This window comes from Ischnura elegans, chromosome 4, assembly GCF_921293095.1.
Source record: "Ischnura elegans chromosome 4, ioIscEleg1.1, whole genome shotgun sequence".
In the NCBI taxonomy this organism is placed as follows: Eukaryota; Metazoa; Arthropoda; class Insecta; order Odonata; family Coenagrionidae; genus Ischnura; species Ischnura elegans.
Window position 1 is genome coordinate 129,884,234 of NC_060249.1, and position 22,947 is coordinate 129,907,180.

Here is a 22,947-nt window from a genome sequence, read left to right on the forward strand (position 1 = left end):
GAAATTTTAATGCAGATGTTTCATGTCTTGGGAATACCTTACATAACATAATCTTTGGAAAAAACGTATGAACTTATTTCGTATAATTAAGTAGACGTAAGGGATTGTGGTGTTCTAAAAATAATCCAGTGTACGCGTCGAAGGAAATTTTATTAGAATGAGGATATAGGCAGAATGGTCTAGTGAAGGGATGTCATCGATAGCAAAAGGCAAGGGACAATGTTTCCAAGGGGAAAAGGAATGTGGGTCGACCAAGGGAAAGCAGGTGGGTGTGGGCATCTGGGTGTAATTTACGGAATGAAACAGGCACTAACTAGCCTAGAAAGAAAGGTGTGAGGTGAAGGTAGGAACCATATATTTTAGCTGTTTATTTATATTCAAATCTTCTGTCGTAAAATAGTGAACTCAATGCATGGTTACTTTGGCGGTTAAGAACGCAAATGAAGATCAGATCCTTTACTGTTCGCGACAACTCAATTTGGCGTAACGATATTTATGATGAGCTAGTCCAATTAATCACGTATTCTTTCCATTACTGTAGAAACTGGGGCGATTTTAGAGGACTGAGGATGGTTGTGCTGACATTCGATTTAAAATCTCATCTTGTTTGCCACTAGAGAAATTTGAGCTTTTCTTAACTAACGACTATGCTAAGTTGAGGTCCGACATTATAAGTTGTTGTTAACTAGCAGACACGCTATCTGAGTTTTCAACTCCATAGTGATGTCAACTCAAGCGAAGTTGCTTTGAACGAGGGTTGAATTGGCTCATGGATTCACGTGGTTGGTGATTCGGTGGTTCAGATCGGAGGCCCGCAGACTTGAATCCATTAGGAAGGGGGCGGCAGGAGCAGCCTCCATACGGCTCCGCTTTTTTCCCTCTTCGGCCGCACACGTGCTCATCGATATGCGCCGCAGAGCACCGCCGAAAAATCTCCGCGAATGAATTTTTATCGACTTTTTCCCGAACCCTTTTTCCCTCCTCGTCTCCCGCGAGCGACGCTCTCTCCCTCCTCTTCGAAAAAGGTTCGCCCTTTGTCTTCCTTTCCTTTTCTTCCCTCATTCTTCTTGTGGAGCGGCGGCCACCGGGACTATATCGGTTGGCTCCTCGACGTCCCTCATCCTTGCCCTCAACAATGGGGGCCTCGCATTGCCATCTCGTCAAGGGCGTTTTTTTATTTCTATCCACGGTTTTTCTTTCGATGGAATTGCTAAGCTGTATTTTACGATCGTAATTCCAAAGTAACGAAGCCTTAGAAGGGGTTGTCGCATGCTTTACCGAGCGTATAGTTCACAATCTAAGCCATTGCTGAAATTTCCATTCATGTTTTGTATTTCCTCTTTAATTATCTATAATTAAAGAGGAAATACATAGTATAGAAATAATTATTTAATCTATAATTTTAATGTCATTGTAGCTCAATGTCACCTAGTGGATTTATCTTTAGGAATAAATAAATAAATTTAAATATTAATAAGGTAATGCTCACATAAAAATGATTGAATCATACGTTGAACCACATTGGGATTTATTAAATAGAAATAAAACTGACAAATTACTTTGCATGGTATAACTGCTTTTTTGATATAGAGAAAACTAGAAGCAGAGAAATGTATACTGTACGCCTTATCAAAATAAATACCCACAATATTTCATTTTGATAAGTAATCTTGAGCCTTGATTGGGCAGTTGTAATTGCATGTGCTGTGCGCGAGTGTGAATTCGATGATATTTCTTGCCTACATTCTCTCGTAATTGCATGAGTGATCTGCCATGTGAACATTAAAGCAGACGTTTCGCCTTTACTCTCTTGACAAGTTCTTTTTCGGAGTGAGAGAATCAGGCCAAAGTGTGGATGACAAATGACTAACGCCGTCTCTTTCGTTGCGTTCGCAGGAGAAGCCGCACAAGTGCCAGCTGTGTTCCAAGTCGTTCCCGACGCCCGGGGACCTCAAATCGCACATGTACGTGCACAACGGCTCGTGGCCCTTCAAGTGCCACATCTGTAACCGCGGCTTCAGCAAGCACACCAACCTCAAGAACCACTTGTTTCTGCACACGGGTGAGTCGCGGGGTGCCGCCGGCGGCCGCTCCTCCGCGCCGCACCACCAGCGCGCCCCCGCACCCCAGACGACGGCCGCGTCCCCACCGCAGACGCCCGCCCGGACGCCGCACCCTCCCTCCCCCCCGCCCACACCCGACCCTCCGCGCCAGCGCGACGAGTCCGGGATGGACCTCGCGGTGAGCGACGAGCGGAGCACCGCACCCGCTAGCAAGGGCCTGTGGGAGGAGCAGGGCGGCCGCATCCCGGTCGTGCCGCTCCGATCGTGAGGGAAGGTGCCGTGTCAGCCGCATCGGGCAGATCAGCGCACTAATCGCAACCCACGGCTCGTTTGAGCTCGAGTGCGACCTCTCCTTCCCTTGTCTCTTGAAGGGATTCTTTGCCTTTGCCTCGTCCTAGTGTCCTTCCCACTAGGCGCACTCCCAAACTTGCCGCAGCCGCGAGAGCATTCAATCGCCGCCCCTGATGACCCTCCGGTGACCGCGAGGAGTCAGGGTCGGCTCGGCGACGCTTCAAGAGTTCTTCGACTCGGATGGCGATGAGGAAGGAACGCCACGGTGGATGGCTTTCCTTCGAGGCCTCGAGTTGCAACGCCTGGCGAATTACACAATGCGAAATCGCACAACCCTCTTCAATCGAAACGCTAATGTCGTTCAAATTGTTTTCACGGTTATGTGATACTGACGATCAAATTGCTGTGTGACCGAGCATTTCATGAAAGAATCGGTGAAACCCTTGAATCTCACTGCCTGGCGGATTTGTGCTTGTGTGTATACGACTCACATCTCCGGCATTTTATGTCCAAAATGTTTATCTCCCATTTTGTTGGCATGAATTATATCTGGCGGGCGCAAAGACTTAATCAATATGCTTGCCCTCGCCAGAATGTTTGCACCATCACGTCTTCCTCAGGGATGCGTGAGCGTGGATTGTTTGTACTGTTAGTGATATGGAGGGGTTCGTTCTGCGCGCTGGAGAAATTATTGAAGGGTTGCTGGCGAGGCATGGGGTGTAGGAGGGTTTCGTATTCAACGGATTCTGATGAGATGGAGAAGGAAGAGGAGGCTTAGTGGTGTTGGTGGGGAGAGGAGGGAGTGATGATCGAAGCCCATTAAATGGCCGTGCGTCACGCTTTCGCCGAGTCACGCGCCCGTTTCCCTTATCCGCAGATTCCCTTCGCGGCACGTGATCAAACTCACGATGGACGCAGAGAGGGAAGGCAGTGGTTGAGGGAACGGAAGGACACACCGCAGTAGATGTGTGCGAGAGATATGGCGAGTTAAAGTTGTGTATAGAAGGAGGAGCCGATAAAAAACGACTAGTGGTTGACGAGAAGCTATAGTGTAAATAGAGGCGATGGGAGTGCAGGGAAAAGATGTGGCGGAGATATGTTTTGTTTTTATTTTTTGTTTTTGTTAAAACGGGGAGAAGGTGGCTCGATTGTAATTATTATTATTATTTTATTTTATTTTTTATTTTTTGTAAATTAAGAAAATTTTTTGTTGTAAATAAAACTGTGCCATCTTTGAAAAATATTTTTGTCTTTTTCTTTCCTTTTTTACTTTTCTTTGTTTTTTTTATTTTTATTTTTTTCATTTTTATTTTTATTTTATTTTATTTTTTTGAAAAAGTTATCTGTCACCCGGCGAAAGCTGTGCCAAATATCTATTTCATATAGGCTGTCGGTATTTATAAGGTTTAAAATAGGTACGGTCCTCTTGGTTTCATTAAACATTGAGCAGTTAATTTTTTCTCACTCTACTGCTTTAATCGCCAGTCGATGGAACACACCTACATGCATTACTTGGCAAATTTGAGTACAAATTATGATGAATACGTTTGCCATTTGAGATCGCCATTTAATTTACTTGCACTTGGAGTGTAGCTTTTTAATTTCTAGGGTAAAATTTTCTCGGGTATTACATCGGATCAGGTGGTCCATGTTGGCCAAATATGGACCAGGAAACGCGTCGCTATGCCCAAGGAGAATTCATCTAAGCCATCCGCCCGGAAAATTTCCATCGCAAATTAATAACTACAGTGCAAATTTAAACACATGTTGTATGTATAACTGCAACGTAAATTTAGGATTTTAGGCATTAATATGGCTTCAATGCCATCAACCGCGACTTCAGGCAGGTTAAAAAGTTCAATGATTTCCAAATTCTATTGAATTCTTCAATTTAATAAATTAATTCTTAAAATAAAGCAAATCAAATGCCTGGAATGCACTGAAGATTAGTCAGATTCACATTTTTGAGGTAGCATCGATTGTTATACAGAAGGTAAGTACACTCCATCCCCCAATTCACGTTGGGCTAACATATGACACTGACTGGCAGATGATTCTGAAATCTTATTGTGAGTAATGCACATTCTTTGGTTCTACTGGGCTGCAACCGTTCAGGCTTTTTTTTCATCATTTTTATCATAGCATGAGACTACTCAGTAGTAATTAATTAGAAACAAGTTTGATTCATATTCCACTGTGTCAGTACGCACATTTGAATTCGTTCCCTATATTGCCAATTCTTTTCTGAATTGTTTGCCTGATTTTTTTCTGCATCATTGACTTACATCACAATCAATGTCTTCATATAATCTCGTAATTGATACCATAAATGAACTTATTTGTAAACCGTATACGATCATTCATCTTTTTAGAAAACTAGTTCTTCCCTCATCTCAAATTTCTCTCCAAATACAGTTCCTATTTTTTCGAAGGCTCTCAGCTTTTATTTACTTCTCGCCAATATTATTTTCGCTATCCTTGATCGCCGTGATTACGAATGTACCTATTTATCATATAAAGTTATCTACTTTTTATAAAAATACTTTTTTGTTTTTCTATCAACATTAGCTGACCCGGCGAACTTCGTACCGCCTAACATTCAATGAACTTATAGTTTAGTTGCACCATTTATAAATGAAGAGCGGCTGTAACGTTTTAATCATATTTGATTTATTATAAATTAAATGAGAAAATATTAATGAAAAAGAAATTATACGCATTCAGTTGTTGGCTATTTGTGTTATTAACCATAAAAAAATGTTTTAGGTCTAAGTCCGCAGCGTAAACTTGGCTCGTTCACGGGGCAGGTTAACGCAACGCTAGGCCGACGCTTGACTGATGCTCAAAATAGGGTAAGAAAAGCCCCTATGAAGCAGCATTCGTATCAAATGACTTTAGGCGCGCCAGTTATAGTAGCTCTGTTTGAAAAAAATGCACTGCGTAAACGTGCTGCATGCGTAAACGCACCACGGTGTGCCCTACACATTCGGGTTTAATGTCTTGCGTCAAGCGCCTTCTGATAATCAACAGTTTTTGCTTTGTTATCAGACGCAAGATAAAGCGAATGAAGCTAAATAAAATTAGCGAAGCGAAGCAGGGACGCAGCGAGGGGGGTTTTTGGAGGTTAAACCCCCCCCCCCCCCCAAAAGCTCATAGAATCTTTTTATAAAATATTTGGTTTTTAATATGAGGGGGACGGATGAGTCACAAAATATTTAACTGTTCACACAGCCGCAAAACCTACCATTTTGAACTTTTTATCCTAAAAAATGTCTGGGGAGGGCCCCCACACCTCTCGCTTACCTTGGCGAGTTTTCTATACCCTACAGACCCGCCAGTATTAGCTACGCCTATCCTTAATTCCTAGCTGCGCCCTTGAAGCGAAGGAAGGAATACAGCGGATGGTTTACCGACTCGTAAACATGCCACATATTATTTACCATGAGAAAATCATGGGTTTTCACTGTCACATGAGAACAAACATCACAAAAACTGAAAGACTGACCATGCGATTTGTTAATCGTTATCACGAATGCAACACGAATTGGAAATTGAAAACGTTTAAGCTCAAAAGGGAATATAAGTTGGCATCATGGAATCTTCGGATTGAGAACTTCCTCATCTTTGAAATTTCCTTTGAGTATAGTGGCGTTAATCACTTTCATTATCAGTTTTTTTAATAACCAAACACGTTCCGTTGGATAGTTTTGGTTGGTTTAGGTTTCGAAAGATCATGAACACAGAATCTACCTTTAGCTGTAAATCGTGCCGTGGTAAGCCAGGTGCGTCCAAGGACTTTAAATATTCAGATAGATAGTTGGTGACTTCGTCTTCGTTTATTACAAAGTTAAAAGATTTGAATTCATGCAAAGTAAACGGACATTACTGATAATCAACAATTGCTTGGAGATTTGTTTACACAAACGGTAGTTATGTGTTTGTTGACAACTCAATTCGGGCTAAGCTTACCTCTAATTCAATTATTTTAATACTATTTTAATAGTACTTTAATATTTTTAACATGTTTAAACATTTAATTTTTTTTAATATTGTTAAAAAGATCAGTCAATACATTAGTAAAAACGAAAAAAATCTTATTTTCTTGACCGTCTTAACAATCAATTCCTAATGAAATATCTCTAAGATAAAGTTGAATTTTTTTTGTGAACTTTTCCTATTTTTTAATGTCCTATATGTTATCCGGGGCTGAGACGAATCCAAAGAGCCTAATGTCACTAAAATCGGTGCAGCCGTTCTCGAGTTATAAGTGTTCTAACTAACACGATTTTCGACTTTCTTTTATATATATAGATAGATTGGGGCGTGGGCACTAAAAGATTAATTGACCTATCTAGAATAATGTAATTTCTTTCATGCAGATTATTTCACGTAATCTCTTACTTTTGGTCATCCACCTGCTCCTGCAGAATATTAATGAAAACAACTTTTCGTATGAGAATTTTAGAATGTTAAACCCAAACAGTGCAATTTCACTTATGAGAATCCAATGCAACAGATGAAAGTAATACCAATTAGTATTTCCTCCTGACCTCTTGTTCTGCCTCCATTGCCTATCTTCTACGTGTATCCACCTATCCATCTCTCCTCACCAGCAGCCCAATTTATCTTCATGCAGGGCGCAGCCCTCGCGGTCCGTGATCTAATCGCTCCTATCGCTATCCTTGCTTACCCGTGCGTGCACGAGGAAGGGCTCGAGGGGTCAAAGGTCGATCTGGCGGTGAGGGGATGCCCTGCCGATTGCAGAGCGATCGGGCCAGCTGCTCTGGCGGGGGCGATCCTTTAGGCTGATCGCTCTTGCTCGGAACGACAATGTGTGGCTGCGCGCTCAAGAGCCTACAAGGGGTTGAACAGGGAGGACGCAAGGAACATGACGGTAATGTAATGTAATGTCTGGTTGGCATTGGGTTATGAGACACAGGGGAGCAAAAATGACATTATTTTTCAAAGTACGAGGTGTGTTCAAAAAATATCGCGACTTTTGTGTTTTTTCAAAAATTATTTATTTATTCATGAATATCTATTTTGTCCCCTTCAAAGTAATCCCCATGAGATATTATACACTTGTGCCAACGGTTTTTCCAATCTTCGAAGCACTTCAAAAAATCATTTTTTTTTATCTTGTTCAGCTCCTCCTTCGATGCCGTCTTTATCTCGTCAATCGTAGCGTTACGTCGTCCTTTCATGGGTCTCTTCAGTTTAGGGAACAAGAAAAAGTCACAGGGGGCCAGATCTGGGGAATACGGTGGCTGCGGCATCATTAGTGTGTTGTTTTTGGCCAAAAAGTCGCGCACAAGCAACGATGTGTGAGCAGGGGCGTTATCGTGGTGCAAAAGCCAATTTTTCTTCTTCCACAAATCCGGGCGTTTCTGGCGGATTGCTTCGCGCAAATTGCGCATAACTTGCAGGTAATATTCCTTATTGACCGTTCTACCCTGTGGCAAGAACTCATAGATATTCATGAATAAATAAATTATTTTTGAAAAAACACAAAAGTCGCGATATTTTTTGAACACACCTCGTATTCATTATTTTCAAAGTATTAAGGTAGCTTTCTATGGAATACTTCAGAAGAACTCTGGTAGCCTCCCCTTCCTTCAAGCACTTCCTTCTTAAATTCACAATAAAGCCTACTCCCTTTCATTCTATCTAAAAAATCCTATTCTTTTCCTCCTCTCCTTCGTTCACCTGACATTCTACCCTCTAACACTGTTTTCGACATCCCCTCCCCGCTAAGTACTTGCTCCATCCATACCTTCTGTTTCCTCTGTATCTCGTCTTAAAGCTGCTTCTCCTCACCCACCATGTCCAGCACTTCGTCGTTCCTCCTCCTCTCCGTCCACTTTACCTTCTCCATTCTTCGCCACACCCACATCTCGAATGCCTCCAATCTTCTCTCGTCCTCATTCCTTAGTGTTACGATTCTGCAGCGTACAGCGCTACACTCCACATCAGGCTCTTCACTAACCTTTTCTTTAGATTCTTACATTGCGAACCTCACAGAAGCTCTTTCCTGTTCATGAACGCCTCCTTGGCTAATGCAACTCTCTTCCTAATGTCCATTTTCCACCAACGTGCTGCCTAAATAGTTGAGCTGCTCAACCTGCTCAAGTTTTTCACCCCTCACCTTAATCTTAAGTCTCACATTCCTCGCTGGTGATGCTTTACAAAACCGCATAACCTTAGTTTTCTTGTGATTAATTCTCATCCCATACTCCTCGCAACGCTCGTATAACGCATCCACTAGAGCCTGAAGCCCCCTCGCTGACTGGCTAATCAACGCCTGATCATCCGCTAATCTTACTGGTTTGAACATCATTCCTCCCACTTTTACTCCAGCTTCGAACTCATCCCACACTTCCCTTACCATCTCCTCAGCGTACACGTTAAAGAGCAGCGGCGATTGAGGACAGCCTTCCTCACTCCTCGGCCCATGCTTGCCCACCCAGATTCTCCAACTAGTAAGAACTCCGGGGACGGCATGACGCAAATAAAGGATTGAAAAGTATGGTAAAGCTTCGATGATCGGAATGACTCAAATTACCAATGGCGGCGCTGAAGGCAGTGACGTAATTTGACAACATGGCCGACGCATCGAGGATATTATTGTGATGATGACATAGGTGTAATAGGATGAAACGAGCCACTGCGAAAGTTAAAGTGGAAAATATCAAGGAAGATTTTTCTTGTCTTTGAGGAGAGATTTCGATTCCTAGGGGCAACGACAAATAGCTGTAAAGATTAAGGAATTAAAAAAATTTAGCCGAAATATCCTCCACTATCTCATGGCCATTACTCAAAGGGTTCCCAATGGCCATAATTGCGTAACTTCGATAAAAACCATTATTCATAGCAGAATGGAAAAGTAAAATTGCAATACGTCGTCTACTCCAAGTGCATTAAACATAAGCATTAATTAAACATAAACGTCCCAGTAAATGATGAATTGTAGCAATGAATGGCAACTAAAAAGGCATTTTACATGAATATGAATGCATGAATTATATTACTTGCGACGTTATGATAGCTTAATACCAAAAATATAATTAGAAAAATCAGTAAATTCCCAGAAATACCAATTATTCGTCAACGTGGTTTCTTAAGGGAATGGCTTGGTATCCTCAGGGCTCTACTTCCGAATTCGGCCAACAGTTGTCTGGACTTGTCTGCATTCTCGAACACATTTGAAATTAATACAAGCAATTTGTTGGTAAAATAATGCCTTTTCCCCAAAAATATGAAGTACTTTAACAAAGTCTTGCTAGAACTCAGTACAAGCGTCGCTTTTAATTTTTTTCTACTTTTTACTTTTCCTCTGGTTCCTCTGGCGATTAAAAAAATCGGTGCAGAGTAATGCAGACTAACTACTAATTGTCTTTGGTTCCATTATTGTCGAGGTATAATCCGCTGCAAGCAACTATGAGTGAGCAGCTTCGAGCGGATGACTCATACGGATATCGTAAGAGTTATTATGGTCATATTTTATGATTATCTGTTAGGAGTAAAAAGTTGTCAAATAAAATAATTACGAAATAGTTTTTATTAATATCCAATATATTCTCCTATTCTTATTAATATCCTATGTAAAATTATATCAAATCAGCGTTAAAAGTTAAATGTGAGTAACACTGGCAGAGAACACATCATTTACTGAAAGGATACTTACACCGCAAGTGTTTATAGTAATCCGGGAAAATTTTCGGCATCCTAGTTCGATTCCAGGGGAAGGCAAATCATCTCTCCTAAAGAACTTTTGTTCACATTTTTTTCACTTGCAAGTGACTCCGAAAACGTTTTGCATGTGGTTACTACGCGGTGTTTCCATCAGGCATCATTCAGTGCTCTGAGTCAGTCTTATGGTTCTTGGTGTGTGTGTTGTTTGCACAATGCATTCGAACCGAACGCATAATAACAGATACAAACGTGTAAATAGTTGATCAATCAAAATACACACATTTCCATAAAATGTAATTTTCTCTAAAATTTCTTATTTTTGTGCTGCTGGGTCAGGTTCAATATGAACTTTGCCAAAGCAGTGCTTCTGCACACTTATTATTGAACTTAAAATGTAGCCTATGTTTCAGACACAATACAGTTTTTGTAATTCGATTACCCCCAGCGTACACGTTGCCTTATTCAGTGGTGTGCTAGGTTCGACATGCCCCCTTCATATTTAAGTCACTATAAATCCACGGGGGAGGAGGGTGTGACAGTGGCCAAAATAGTTTTCTTACGATATTAACTCTGAGTGTTATTTCTGGCATCTCTGTATCGTTTCGCTAAAGGTCACGGTTTCCGATTTCGTGAAAAAACCTCAACCCCCATGTGCCATGCGTGTTCTCGGGTTGATCATAAGCCTACGCTATCCCACTGAGCAAAAATTACCTGCGACCATGCAACTTTTTCTGCTCAAAAATCTTTTGTTGACTGGAAAATTGCTTGCATTCGTAGAAGGCGAAAATCAGTACCGTTAATACGTATTTACACTGGGGAATCGTTCAGTGGATTGGGGGTGGGCGTGTGTGGGAGTAATAGGAGGAGGCATTGGAGGCAGGTGTGAGGGGGAGGGAGATTAAGAAGGGGTGCGAAGTGGCGATGTTTGTTGGACATCTGCCCCCCCCCCCCCTTCCACCCTCTCACGCGAAGAGAGTGGTTTTCTTCCGAGTCCTTCCTTTTTTGCCCTCTTGCAGGGAAGAAGAGAAGAGGGAAAGCAGTCCCTCTCACTGTTCACCACAGCGCCTTGTTGTTCCAAAATTCGATTCGTTCCATCGAATGCGAGGGCGGGTGGGACACGGGGGGGGGGGGGGGGAGGTCACGCAGTCTGGAGGGATGGAGAATGAAATTGCGCGGTCAAGGAGTGGGGGACACTTCTAAGGGCTCGAAGGAGACGGCTATAGCCATTTGCACATTGAGGAAGGGTTGAAGAAGGCAGAGTGGACGGAAACCCGGCGTAGGCCTACCCCGCAGGGTTAATTTGAACGTGAGTTCTCAAGACGGCTGCGCCAAGGCAAAACATGAAGCCAACGGTGAAACGTCTTGCTATGGGGAATTGATATCATATACTTACATTAATTAAATTTAATCTTGAGAGACCTCCTTCTTCGTGATTATTGAATTAAATGGAAATGAAATACTGATCGAAACTAACAACATGACGGCAAACGCTTCTATCTCAATCATCCAATACGATCGATGAGGGATCGCATGAACTGTGATGTGGCCATTTCAAACTGGGTATGAGAATTTCTCCTTTCCATATTTAATATGAGGCGTGACCTGCTCTGACACAAGAGTGCCTACTTAGGCCACTATATTATCAATTCTCGGACGGAGTACCTCAAGGCTCAAAGAGTACAGTACCTCATTTTGTTCAAAATTAAAAAAAAAAGTGTTCAAAATGACCTCCTCTACCAACTTCTTAAGTGGGTAAACTTTTCTCGGGATTCCCACCGGGTTAATGTTTTTATAACGGCCAACGTTTCAAGTACCGTCTCGGCACTCATCATCAGGGCTGAATATTGATTTATTTAATGTTTGGTTGCAAATAAATCAATATTCAGCCCTGAAGATGAGTGCCGAGACGGTACTTGAAACGTTGGCCGTTATGAAAACATTAACCCGGTGGGAATCCCGAGAAAAGTTTACCCACAGTATTCGCCAGGAAAGCATAAAATCATATTTCAACTTCTTAAGCATTGAAAGTTGGTCTTAAACGATTAAAATTTTTCCAGGTGAATACTTCTGACGAATATTTCTCGGGTTCTCAGCCAGATTAATGCTTTTATACAAGCCGACGTTTCGGGAGACGACTTGTCTCCCATTCTCAAGGCTGAGTTACTTTATGGAAGTCCAATTTCACACCTAAAACGAACGTCTTTTGAGGAGATATGGGGAATACAGAGCATCTGGAGGTCGGTTGGAATACAGAGGGAACTTTGCGTTAGGTGTTATACGGATGGAAATGTTAGGTGAGGGAGAAAGTGGCAGGAAAATAAAAGATGGATCGAAGAAGGGTAACACTCGCGCGAAACTGAAGAAGGAAACACAATGCATTGAAGGAGACAGGTTGCATTGGGTCGCAATCAGTTCGCTTAGTAAACTCTCCTTTAACAATGGATTATTTATGACACCTAATATAATAGTAATGCAAGAGATAATTTATAATTGAGAGAAAGAAAAACATTCAGTTCAAATATTTTTCCGATTTGCCTAAACTATCGATTCGGAAAGATAGCTTGAATGCAATATTAGAAGAAACGTACAGACATATGCATATCCGATAATTTTTCCGATTTGGACGAATGAAAGAACAACTTGACGGAATTCGTAAGTGTATGCAGATTATAGTGTAATTTTATGGTGCCCAACAGTGCGGATATTGAATATTTTCATCAAGATTCCATCATTCAAATCTACAGTTTTGTCTGGCCACGTGGCAATTTAATGTTTATAAGCATATAGAAACAAAATCTGTTTGCAACTACGCACCTACTTCATCGACCCTAAAGTTATCGGTAATGAGTTCAATCGACTTATAAGTTCCAACCATTTCGACATTTTGAACTGAAAGCTAGTCCTGTGGTAAAAAGACGGAAAGAAAGAAGGACTGTGGAAAAGTGTGACAATCTCTTCGGTAATGCCCTAAAATGCTCCCTTGTGGGATGCACGATCTAATGTAACGCATTCATGCAAATCGCTACTCAAAAACTCTTCGTTTGAGCACTGTGTTCTTTCCTCACAAGACGTCATGCCCCATGTTTGTTCGTCGTTGCGATTTCACTCGCTTCCCCCACCTGTGCGCTCCCATCATCTTCCTTCCCTTTGCTCTTTCAACTCGTAGCGTGTTCCCTCGATCCTCCCTAGACCTCTTTGACTGGTCCCTGGCCTTTCCCCTCCCTCCGTCGCATCCTAGCCCGCCCTATCTCGCATCTCCACGCTCCCTCCCTCGCCCATCCATCCATCCTGCTCTTGAGCCTAATTTCCGAGCCTCCCTCTCCTCTCCTCTCACGCAACCCCTTTGCCTCACTCACCCACCTGCCCACCCTCAATCCTCCCCTTCTCCTCTAATCCCCTTATTATTATTTCAGCAAAACATTGGCTCTTCCAACCGGCTCACTATGTATCATCTTCTCTATTGCTGACGGCATGCGTATTTCACCGTGGTTCTCGCTTTCGAGTCACTCGAATACTCCTAGGAGGTAAATTTGGAAAAATTCCGACAAGAAATATTCTTTATTTCCCTGCGCGTTGCACAGGCGTTCTATTTTTGGGTCTTCCTCCGGTCCATTTCCTTCTGAGTTTCACACATTGACTGGTTGCCCATAATTCAGATCCTTTATTTTTGCTTCAACAGCAAAGCATGGCGGCTTATGGGAAAGATAGATGCGTGAATTTTGCTCTTTGAACCACAAATATTATGTTCCGTCTTACCTAATTGACCTACCTCTGTATTATTACATGATTGGATACATTTTCATGCCTCTTAAGTTTACATAATTTCTTCTGATTGAAATTTTGCCTTGCACGAACATAATTTAAATCGATAATTCGATTTGTCCTCAGACCTTATTTTTGTGTTTCGTGTACTCCTGCAATGGAAGCATTTACTTGCAACTTTAAAGTAACGAAATGACGCATACATTTTTGGAATGATATAAGCAGTAAAAATTTGATCGATGCTTCTATGTAAGTTTGTATTTAATTGACCGAGTAAACGACATATATTACTCAGACATTTATTTAAATAAACCTTCTATTTGATTGTAAATCAGACTTTCAATGTCACAGTGAGTGAAGCGCATGATTTGAATGTGCACAAAATTGAGCATTTTAATGATGTTGCACCTACTTAACTTATGACAAATTGGCCAAGGTTGTGCTGCTTGTTTATGAATAGAATTTGTTTCTCGCTGAAGGCAAATAGCTGAAGGAGTTCCACATAATTCCACAGTCGTTAGATTTCACACTCAACATGAAATTGCATCTCTTTTTCTGTCATTAGTTTTTACCATCCATTGAACTGTTAAGTTATATGTTAAAGTATAAAAACTGCATGAAATTATAGAGGGTGACCAAGAAGTCGTTGAGAATCACATTTGTGAGTAGTAAGTTCATTTTCATTGCTCTCACATAACCATTCGGCAATATACTCCGTGTAATCATCCCGCTACGCACAATTGCAATGGGTTCGGGCTATATATCGCGGTATTAACTCCCAGCTCACTCGAACTTATTCCGTTGTAAATTATAAATCCAACATTTTTATGAGCGTAATTTATATCGCAACTCGTTGGGATTATTGTGCATTCAGCAGCGCTATCTATTTAAGTCTAGCAATGCAATATGGGCTGCGAACACCAGCCTCCGTGCTACATTCTAATGGAGCTCACTCAACAAAGATTAAACGAAGATATTCAATGGCGCCCATCGAGTTGGTTTTTTGCTGTCGGCTTCCCGCCTAAATTATGGCGCCCTATGAATCTTGGGCAGACGATATCTGGGGGTCCCGTACAAAGGGCGACAAGGGCCCCGAAGAGTTCGGCGCATATTTCTCGCTTCCCTTTCACCCTCGGCGGGGATAATCACCCCTTCCCTCTCTCCGCCCTCCCCCGAAATGGATGCTATAAGCCAAGAGGCAGGTGGCGGACTGTGTTGCGCACGTCCACCCGACAAGTGCTTGAAGAGCCCACCCTCCACTCCACTCCAACCCAAAGGCCTTTCACCTGGCCTACTCAAACGTTAGCTCATCTCTTCTGTAACACGCCTCTCTTAAGTCGCGTTCGCAATAATTTGATCCGTCGAAACGTCGGAAGGTATAGAGAGCCTAAGCCGGTTGAAAAATTAATCCATTCGATTCAATGAATTGTTTAGGTCTTAATCTAGTAGAATCCCATTTAAACCTAGGGAAAATAACTAACTTAGCTTTCTACAACTTAACCTAAAAATTAAGTTCTTGAATGAAAAGTTAGCTATTTTTCCTCACTCAAATCCAGTGGTTCATTTTGAAGGCATCCAAATCCTTCTTTACTTTCTCCTACATTTTGTTCTCATTTAGACTTATTTAGACCTATTTAGACGTGCGAAGGTGGAAACCATAATGGTCGGTACAGCGACACACATTCCACTACGGGCGTGGTAACATTTACTTTGACGGCTGTAGTACTGCGATGTGGAAGGCAAGGGGAAACCACCACATTATCATCCCGAGGAGTCACAGCTACTCCACTCAATTTATATAATAACATGATGGAATTCTCTCGGGTAAAATATTCCGGAGGTAAACTAGTCCCCCATTCGGATGTCCGGGCGGGGACTACTCGAGAGGGTACATCGGTCAAACGAGATAGAATGTTACGGATAGGAACATGGAACGTCAGATCACTTCGTACCTGCGGTAAGCTAGAGAACTTGAAGGTGGAGATGCGAAGAATGAACCTCGATGTATTAGGCATCACCGAAATGAAGTGGCCCCAGGAAGGAGACTTTTGGAGTGGAAGCTACAGAATGATACACACGGGATCGCTAAATGGTAATGCTGGAGTAGGCATAATGCTTAGAAAGAGCGCCGGGATGCGTGCTAAAAGCTACCTAGAGTTTAATGAAAGGATAGTAATGGTGAAGATAGATACTAAACCCGTAGCTACTGTAGTGGTACAGGTTTACATGCCTACGTCAGATTATGAACACGAAGAAGTAGAAGATTTCTACCAAGATATAGCGGAAGTTATCAAGCAGGTAAGAGGGGAAGAAAATCTTATTATTTTAGGTGACTGGAACGCCGTCGTCGGCGAAGGTCAAGACGGAATAATAACTGGGAAATATGGGTTGGGTAACCGAAATGAAAGAGGAGAAAGGCTACTTGAATTCTGCACGGAGCACAGGCTAGTGGTTGCCAACATTTTATTCAAAAATCCCCTGCGAAGAAGATACTCGTGGAAGATGCCAGGAGACCGTAGAAGATTCCAAATCGACTACATTCTAGTGAAACAAAGATTCAGGAACCAGGTGAAGGACTGCAAAAGTTTTCCAAGGGCAGATATCGATAGTGACCATAACTTAGTTATGATGAAATGCCATCTTAAATTTAAAAAGTTGAAGAAAACCGTGAAAAACATCTACATCTACATAATACCCTGCGAGCCACCTCTAGGGTGTTTGGCAGGGGGTGATCAATCACCAGCATGCAGCATGCATTTGGACTCCCACATGCACACCACACCGTCCAAAAAACGTCCCGTATAATAACAAACTATACTACTATATGCTGTTAGAAATAGAATATAGAATTGAAATTCAGAAACATGCTTTAAGTTTTACATAGGTTAGTAGGCTACACTACAAGTCATGCAATCTATTTACGAGGTCTATTGCTGCCGTTATAATCTCTTATTGATCGAGGAAAAAATGACATTCGGAATCTGTCTGTTCTGCAATCTATCTCTCTTATTTTATTTATATGATCTGATCCTCCGTAGTACGTTGGCGTCCGCAAGATATGGTTAACTTCGTCAGAAAAGACACTGCTCTTGAATTTATCTAAAAGATTTAGTCTATTTTTCAATCTACGGTCCGACAGAGATTCCCATCCGAGTTTATCCAAGAGGTCAGTTACACTAACAAGACTATCGTAACGACCTTTCACATACCTGGCAGCTCTTCTTTGCACGCGTTCTAACTCTGTTATTAAGCCTTTTTCATGAGGGTCCCAAACACTGGCAGCGTATTCCAAATGTGGTCTAACGAGGGAAAAGTAGCTAATTTCTCTCACTTTGTCGTCGCACTTTCCTAATATTCTTTTAACAAAACCCATTTTACGATTAGCTTGACCGGTTATTTCTCGAATATGTTTATTCCACGATAGATCATTATTGAGTCTAACCCCTAGATATTTCACGGACTCAACTGCCTTTAACTGCGTGCCCCGAATGACATAGTAACGCTGTAGGGAGTTATTCTTCTTCCAGAATTTCATTACGACGCATTTTTCCAAATTTAATTCTAACTGCCAAGCATCGCACCAAGCTTGGATAGCAGCAAGGTCATTCGTTAGTTCATCTATATCTTTTCTGGAACGGATTTCTCTGTAAACTACAGCGTCGTCTGCAAATAATCGTAACTTACTCTGCACTACTTCTTCAATGTCGTTTATATAAAGAAGGAATAGGAGTGGGCCAATGACACTACCCTGAGGAACGCCAGAAGTGACTCTAACCCCATTGGAGACTGCACCGTCTAATACTACTCTTTGGACGCGGTCGCTCAAAAATTCTCTAATCCAGGAAATGACATCTTCGTCTAGACCATAAGATTTCAGTTTTATCATTAACTTTCCGTGGGATACTTTATCAAATGCCTTTTTGAAATCAAGAAAAATCGCGTCTACTGGAATGTTGTCTTCCCCGGAGATTAAAATATCGTGGGCGAAAAGCACTAACTGAATTTCGCACGATCTGCTTTTCCTGAATCCATGTTGAGTTTCCATTAATAAGTTTTGCGCGTCAAGGTGTTTCATTACCGAGCTGACTACGATGTGTTCAAGGACTTTGCAAGAGATGGACGTTAAAGATATCGGCCTGTAATTAGATGGCTGTTCCTTGTCTCCACTTTTAAATATTGGCGTTACATTAGCGATTTTCCAGTCATTTGGTACTTCGTGTTGCTTGATGGATTTACTGAATATTAACTGCAAGTAATGGGCAATTTCTGAGGCTAGTTCTTTATATACGCAAGAAGGGATTTCGCCTGGACCAGGTGATTTATTTGGACTAAGCGATTTCAATATATTTTCTATTCCGAGCGTACTAATGTCAATAGCTGGCATCTTATGTATACAGGGATTGTCATCGGTCTCGGGTGAGTTTTCGGAAGGCTCCGTGAACACGCTCTTAAAGAAGGAATTTAATAAATTGGCTTTATCGTAACTGCTTGTCAACACATCTCCATTGTCGTTTCTCAGCGAACATACGGTAGATCGTTTACCTTGAACTTCCCTAACATATGACCAAAATGCTTTTGGGTTATCCTGTAACTGCTCTACTAGTGTTTTTCTTTTAAAATTCGTGAACGCATTCCTGAACGCTTCCTTCGTGGCGGCTTTAGTCATCCTATATTTTTTAATTATTAGCTCGCGTTCATTAGCGGATAAATCCGTGCTGACTTTTTTCATTTTAGCATGACACGCTCTCTGTCGCCTCAATGATTTTCTCACTTCCGCGTCGTACCATCTCGGTTCGCTGCCTTCTTTTACTATTTTACTAGGGATGTAGCTATTTATTCCCGAAGTTACGAGCGAAAGAAAAGCTTTCCAAGTATTCTCTACATTTAACTTTAATACTGATTCTTGAAACTCGGGGAAAGAATTTTTCAGATGACTCTTAAACCCATCAAAATCAGCTCTTTTAAATATGAAAACTTTACGCTCTTTTGTAAAGTTTACAGCGGTATTTAGAGAAAACTTTGCAGTTACTACATTATGGTCACTTATTCCTTCGAAAGTGCCAACGTTTATTACCTGATGTGGTATATTTGTCGCTAATAAATCAAGAATATTTTCTCCTCTGTTTGGTGCGGATGCTATTTGAAACAATGAATTAGATGTAAAAGTGTGTAATAAGGCCTCGCAGATCACTTTATCCCTCCCACCGGGAATGAAGCTATAAGTCTCCCAATCTATAGAAGGTACGTTGAAATCTCCACCCACAATCAAGTTTCTTTCAGGATACTTGGATGCTACGCAGTTTATTTGATTTTGAAAATCCAACATTGACGTTATATCTGAGTTAGGTGGTCTGTAATACGAACATAATAAAATAGTTTTGAATTTTGGACATTTAATTGAACACCACACAGATTCAACGCTGGTCACAGTTACCGTTATCGCTTGGCTGACGATAGAATTCTTTACAGCTATAAAAACTCCGCCCCCAACTCGATTAATTCTATCTTTCCGATAAACAGTGAACGATTTTGGGAAGATCTCATTGTCTGAATCATCATCTGTTAGCCAACTTTCTGTTCCAAAAATGACGTTACACTTCGTACTATGAATTAAATGGTGGAATTCGGGAATCTTATTTCTTAAACTACGGCATTAACCACAGCCACGATTAAAATTTCGGAAGTAGTATTATTGCGATTCGGGAATAATTCTGATTTACTTTTGTCGAATAGACTATTCACAGGCTCTATACCGCTGATAAATGGAAATGCATGTCTTATTTTCTCACTATCAAAATGACTTGAGCCTTGACTGCCTTTGAACGTATTGCTCGACTGACGCTTCTCGTGCTTAAATGTAATACCTGAAACGCTGATTTTTCTTTCTACTTGTCGATTCTCATTTCTGGAAGAATTTTTGTCTGTGAAAAGTTTTGAACTTACCCCTTTATTTTTCAACCCACTAATATATCTACACTCTGCCCTACTCTCTACTCTAAAAAAGACCTACAGTGCTCAAATATGCTACTCGCTACACGACTAGCCGACTCGGCCGTGTAATGGACTCCCGAACGGTTCAGAGGGATCCGACACGATCGGATTGCCGGCCTAAGATCCACGAAGGAGGCTCCGATGTCCGTGCAGAAACGACGCAGCCTCTGGTTTATGCCTTCCACTCGGCTCCAAACCAGAGAACCACGATCGATCCTCGGGACAAGACTACAAATAGAAAGCTCTATGCCGACCCCAATGGTCCCACCCACCCGCTTCACTTCGGCATTCAGATCCCGGAGGTAATCTAGAATTTCCTCAGATCCACGGAAGGTGGCATCATTGACGCCGACATGAGCCACAACCCGCAGTCTGGAGCACTTCGTGCCCCGTACCGCCGCACCAACCGCCTGCGTCACCTGAGGAACACCGCCACCAGGGATGCACCATGATGTTACACGGTCGCTTACACCCTCGCGGTCTGCCCTCTCCCGTAACGGGACCATCACACGACGGACATTGCTACTCCCTAACACTATGATCCCCCCCTTCCCACTCTGACGCCCCTTCCTAGGTGCCGGTTTCGGGGTAGGAGTAGGCACGTCAGGCACCTCGGAGTTTCCATCCGACAGCAACTGGTACCTGTTCGAGACGGGGACGGGATTTGCCTCAGCATCCCCCAAACCCCGTCTTAGAGTGACACTACCACCGTCCCTCCGAGACACGACCCTCCAAAACTCAGATTGAAACAAACATATGGCAGGTTGAAAAATTGAGGGAGGTTCAGCATCAACTGGCTTTTAAAGGGGCTGTAGAAAATAAAATAGGGGAGGATACGACCAACAAACCAATGGAAGAGAGTTGGAAAACCATTAGAAGTGGTCTGCAGGCGGCAGCTGAGGAAGTTCTTGGTAAAAGAATAGTCGTTTTGAAAAAACCATGGATCACGCAGGAAGTATTAGATCTCATTGAAGAAAGAAGAAAATACAAGGCTGCGAAAACAGAGGAAGGACAGAATCGTTCCAAGAGAGTTAGGAACGAAATATGTCGTAAAGCGCGGAAGGCTAGAGAAACGTGGATGAAAAGCATTTGCGAAGACGTGCAAAACAATCTTAAACATGGAAAAGTAGAGGCCGCCTATAGGATAGTGAGGAACCACTTTAAGGAAAGGGCGTAAGATGTAATACCCTTAGGGACAAAAACGGAGAACTATTGATTAAAAACGAAGAAAAAGGGAAGAGATGGAAGGTATATCTGGAAGATTTGTACAAAGGAAGTCGCCTTAGAACGAATGCTATCGAAAACGAGAGGGAAGTGGATACCGATGACATGGGAGCCCCAATTTTAAGAGCTGAATTTGATGCGGCTGTAAGAGACCTCAGGATAAATAAAGCATCTGGCATTGATGACATTCCTGCAGAGCTAATTACAAATTCAGGAGAGAAGACGTTGAACCAGCTTTACAAAATCATTAGTGAAATGTATACGACAGGTGAGATACCAAAGGATTTCGAGAGGAACATTATAATCCCTATTCCTAAGAAGAAAAGAGCGGAGAAGTGCGAAGATTTTAGGACCATAAGCCTTACTACACATGCGTCAAAGATACTGACTAGGATCATATATAGAAGAATAGAACGAAAAGCAGAAGAGTACTTGGATGAGGACCAATTTGGATTCAGAAAAAACAAAGGCACAAGCCCTAGGGAAGCAATATTAGCCCTAAGACTGCTCATAGAGAAGAGAATGGAAAAGAACAAGCCAACATTCGTTGCGTTTGTGGACTTAGAGAAAGCCTTTGACAACGTGGATTGGAGCACAATGCTTGGAATTCTAAAGGAAATTGGGGTTCTTTATAATGACAGAAGAATCATCCACAGTTTGTACAAAAACCAAGTAGCCGTGATAAAATCAGGGCCCAGCTGTGAAGAAGCAAGAATTAAGAAAGGAGTGCGACAAGGCTGTACATTGTCACCCGTAATGTTTACATTGAGAAAGCCATTAATGAAATCAAAGAAAAGGAATTGGGAGTGAATATCCATGGAGAAAAAAATAGCATGCTAAGATTTGCCGATGACATAGCCGTTATAGCAGAAACAGAGAAGGATTTGAAGAAAATATTCTGGCTAATATGGGTAGGTAATGAGTAGATATCAACTGAAAATAAGCACGAAGAAAACCAAGATCTTAGTATGCAGCAGAAGAGAAGAAGTCAAGACCAACATTAAAATAGGGAGGCAAAAATTGATAGAGGTGGATGAATTCTGTTATTTGGTAAGCAAGATAACTAGTGACGGGAGAAGCAAGAAAGAAATTGTGAGCAGAATAGCCCAGGCGAAGAGAGCATTCCACCAAAAGAGAGACCTGCTTACAGCGGGAAACTTAAATATGGAAGTAAAGAAACAATTTATAAGAACCTACATCTGGAGTATGCTCCTATACGGAAGTGAGACATGGACAATGACCGCAGCGGAGAAAGCAAGGATAGAGGCCTTTGAAATGTGGTGCTACAGAAGAATGATGAAAATCAAATGGATCGACCGAGTTAGTAACGAGGAAGTCCTAAGAAGGGTAGGAGAGAAGAGAAGCCTCATGAAAACCTAAATAAGAAGACGGAACAACCTAATAGGCCATATCTTGAGACATGATGGCCTGATGAAGACAATCGTCGAAGGACAAGTGGAAGGCAAGAATGGAAAAGGAAGACCTCAGACAAAATATATGGAACAAGCAAAGAGAGATGTGAAAGAGAAGAAATACGTAGGTGTGAAAAGATTAGCTGATAGGAGAACTGAGTGAAGAGCTGCGTCAAACCAATCCTAGGATTGTTGACCAGTGATGATGATGATGATGATGATTAGACTTATTCTCTTGTATTTACATCTTCTTTGGGGAACGATTTAAACTAGTTAGTAGAGTGCTTGGCAGCGTTCCTAAGGGTTAAACGCAGCGCGAAGCCTACTCTAAATGTATCAATTTCTCACGTCTGTGGCTGAGTCCGGTGTGAGCTTTACCAAAACCAACCACCGAGTTAAATTCTGAGAGTAAGGTGATGTTATCATACCTCAAGCTGTCTTTTATCTTGACGAGATCTAGCATGAACGATGTGTTACTTTTCGTTAGCTTAGGCATCTCCTTACACTTCCGA

General features: G+C 41.9%; 1 protein-coding gene across 1 annotated transcript in view; it reads left to right on the forward strand.

The window, feature by feature from the left end:
* The window catches only part of LOC124158053 (zinc finger protein 316), a 224,286-nt gene extending 220,425 nt beyond the window's left edge, over positions 1-3,861 (forward strand). Inside the window, exon 6 of the mRNA XM_046533219.1 lies at positions 1,897-3,861. Coding sequence (XP_046389175.1) covers positions 1,897-2,331 — 435 coding nt within the window. The 3' untranslated portion in view covers positions 2,332-3,861. The remainder of the gene's footprint in view (positions 1-1,896) is intronic.
* Positions 3,862-22,947: the final 19,086 nt, after the last annotated feature.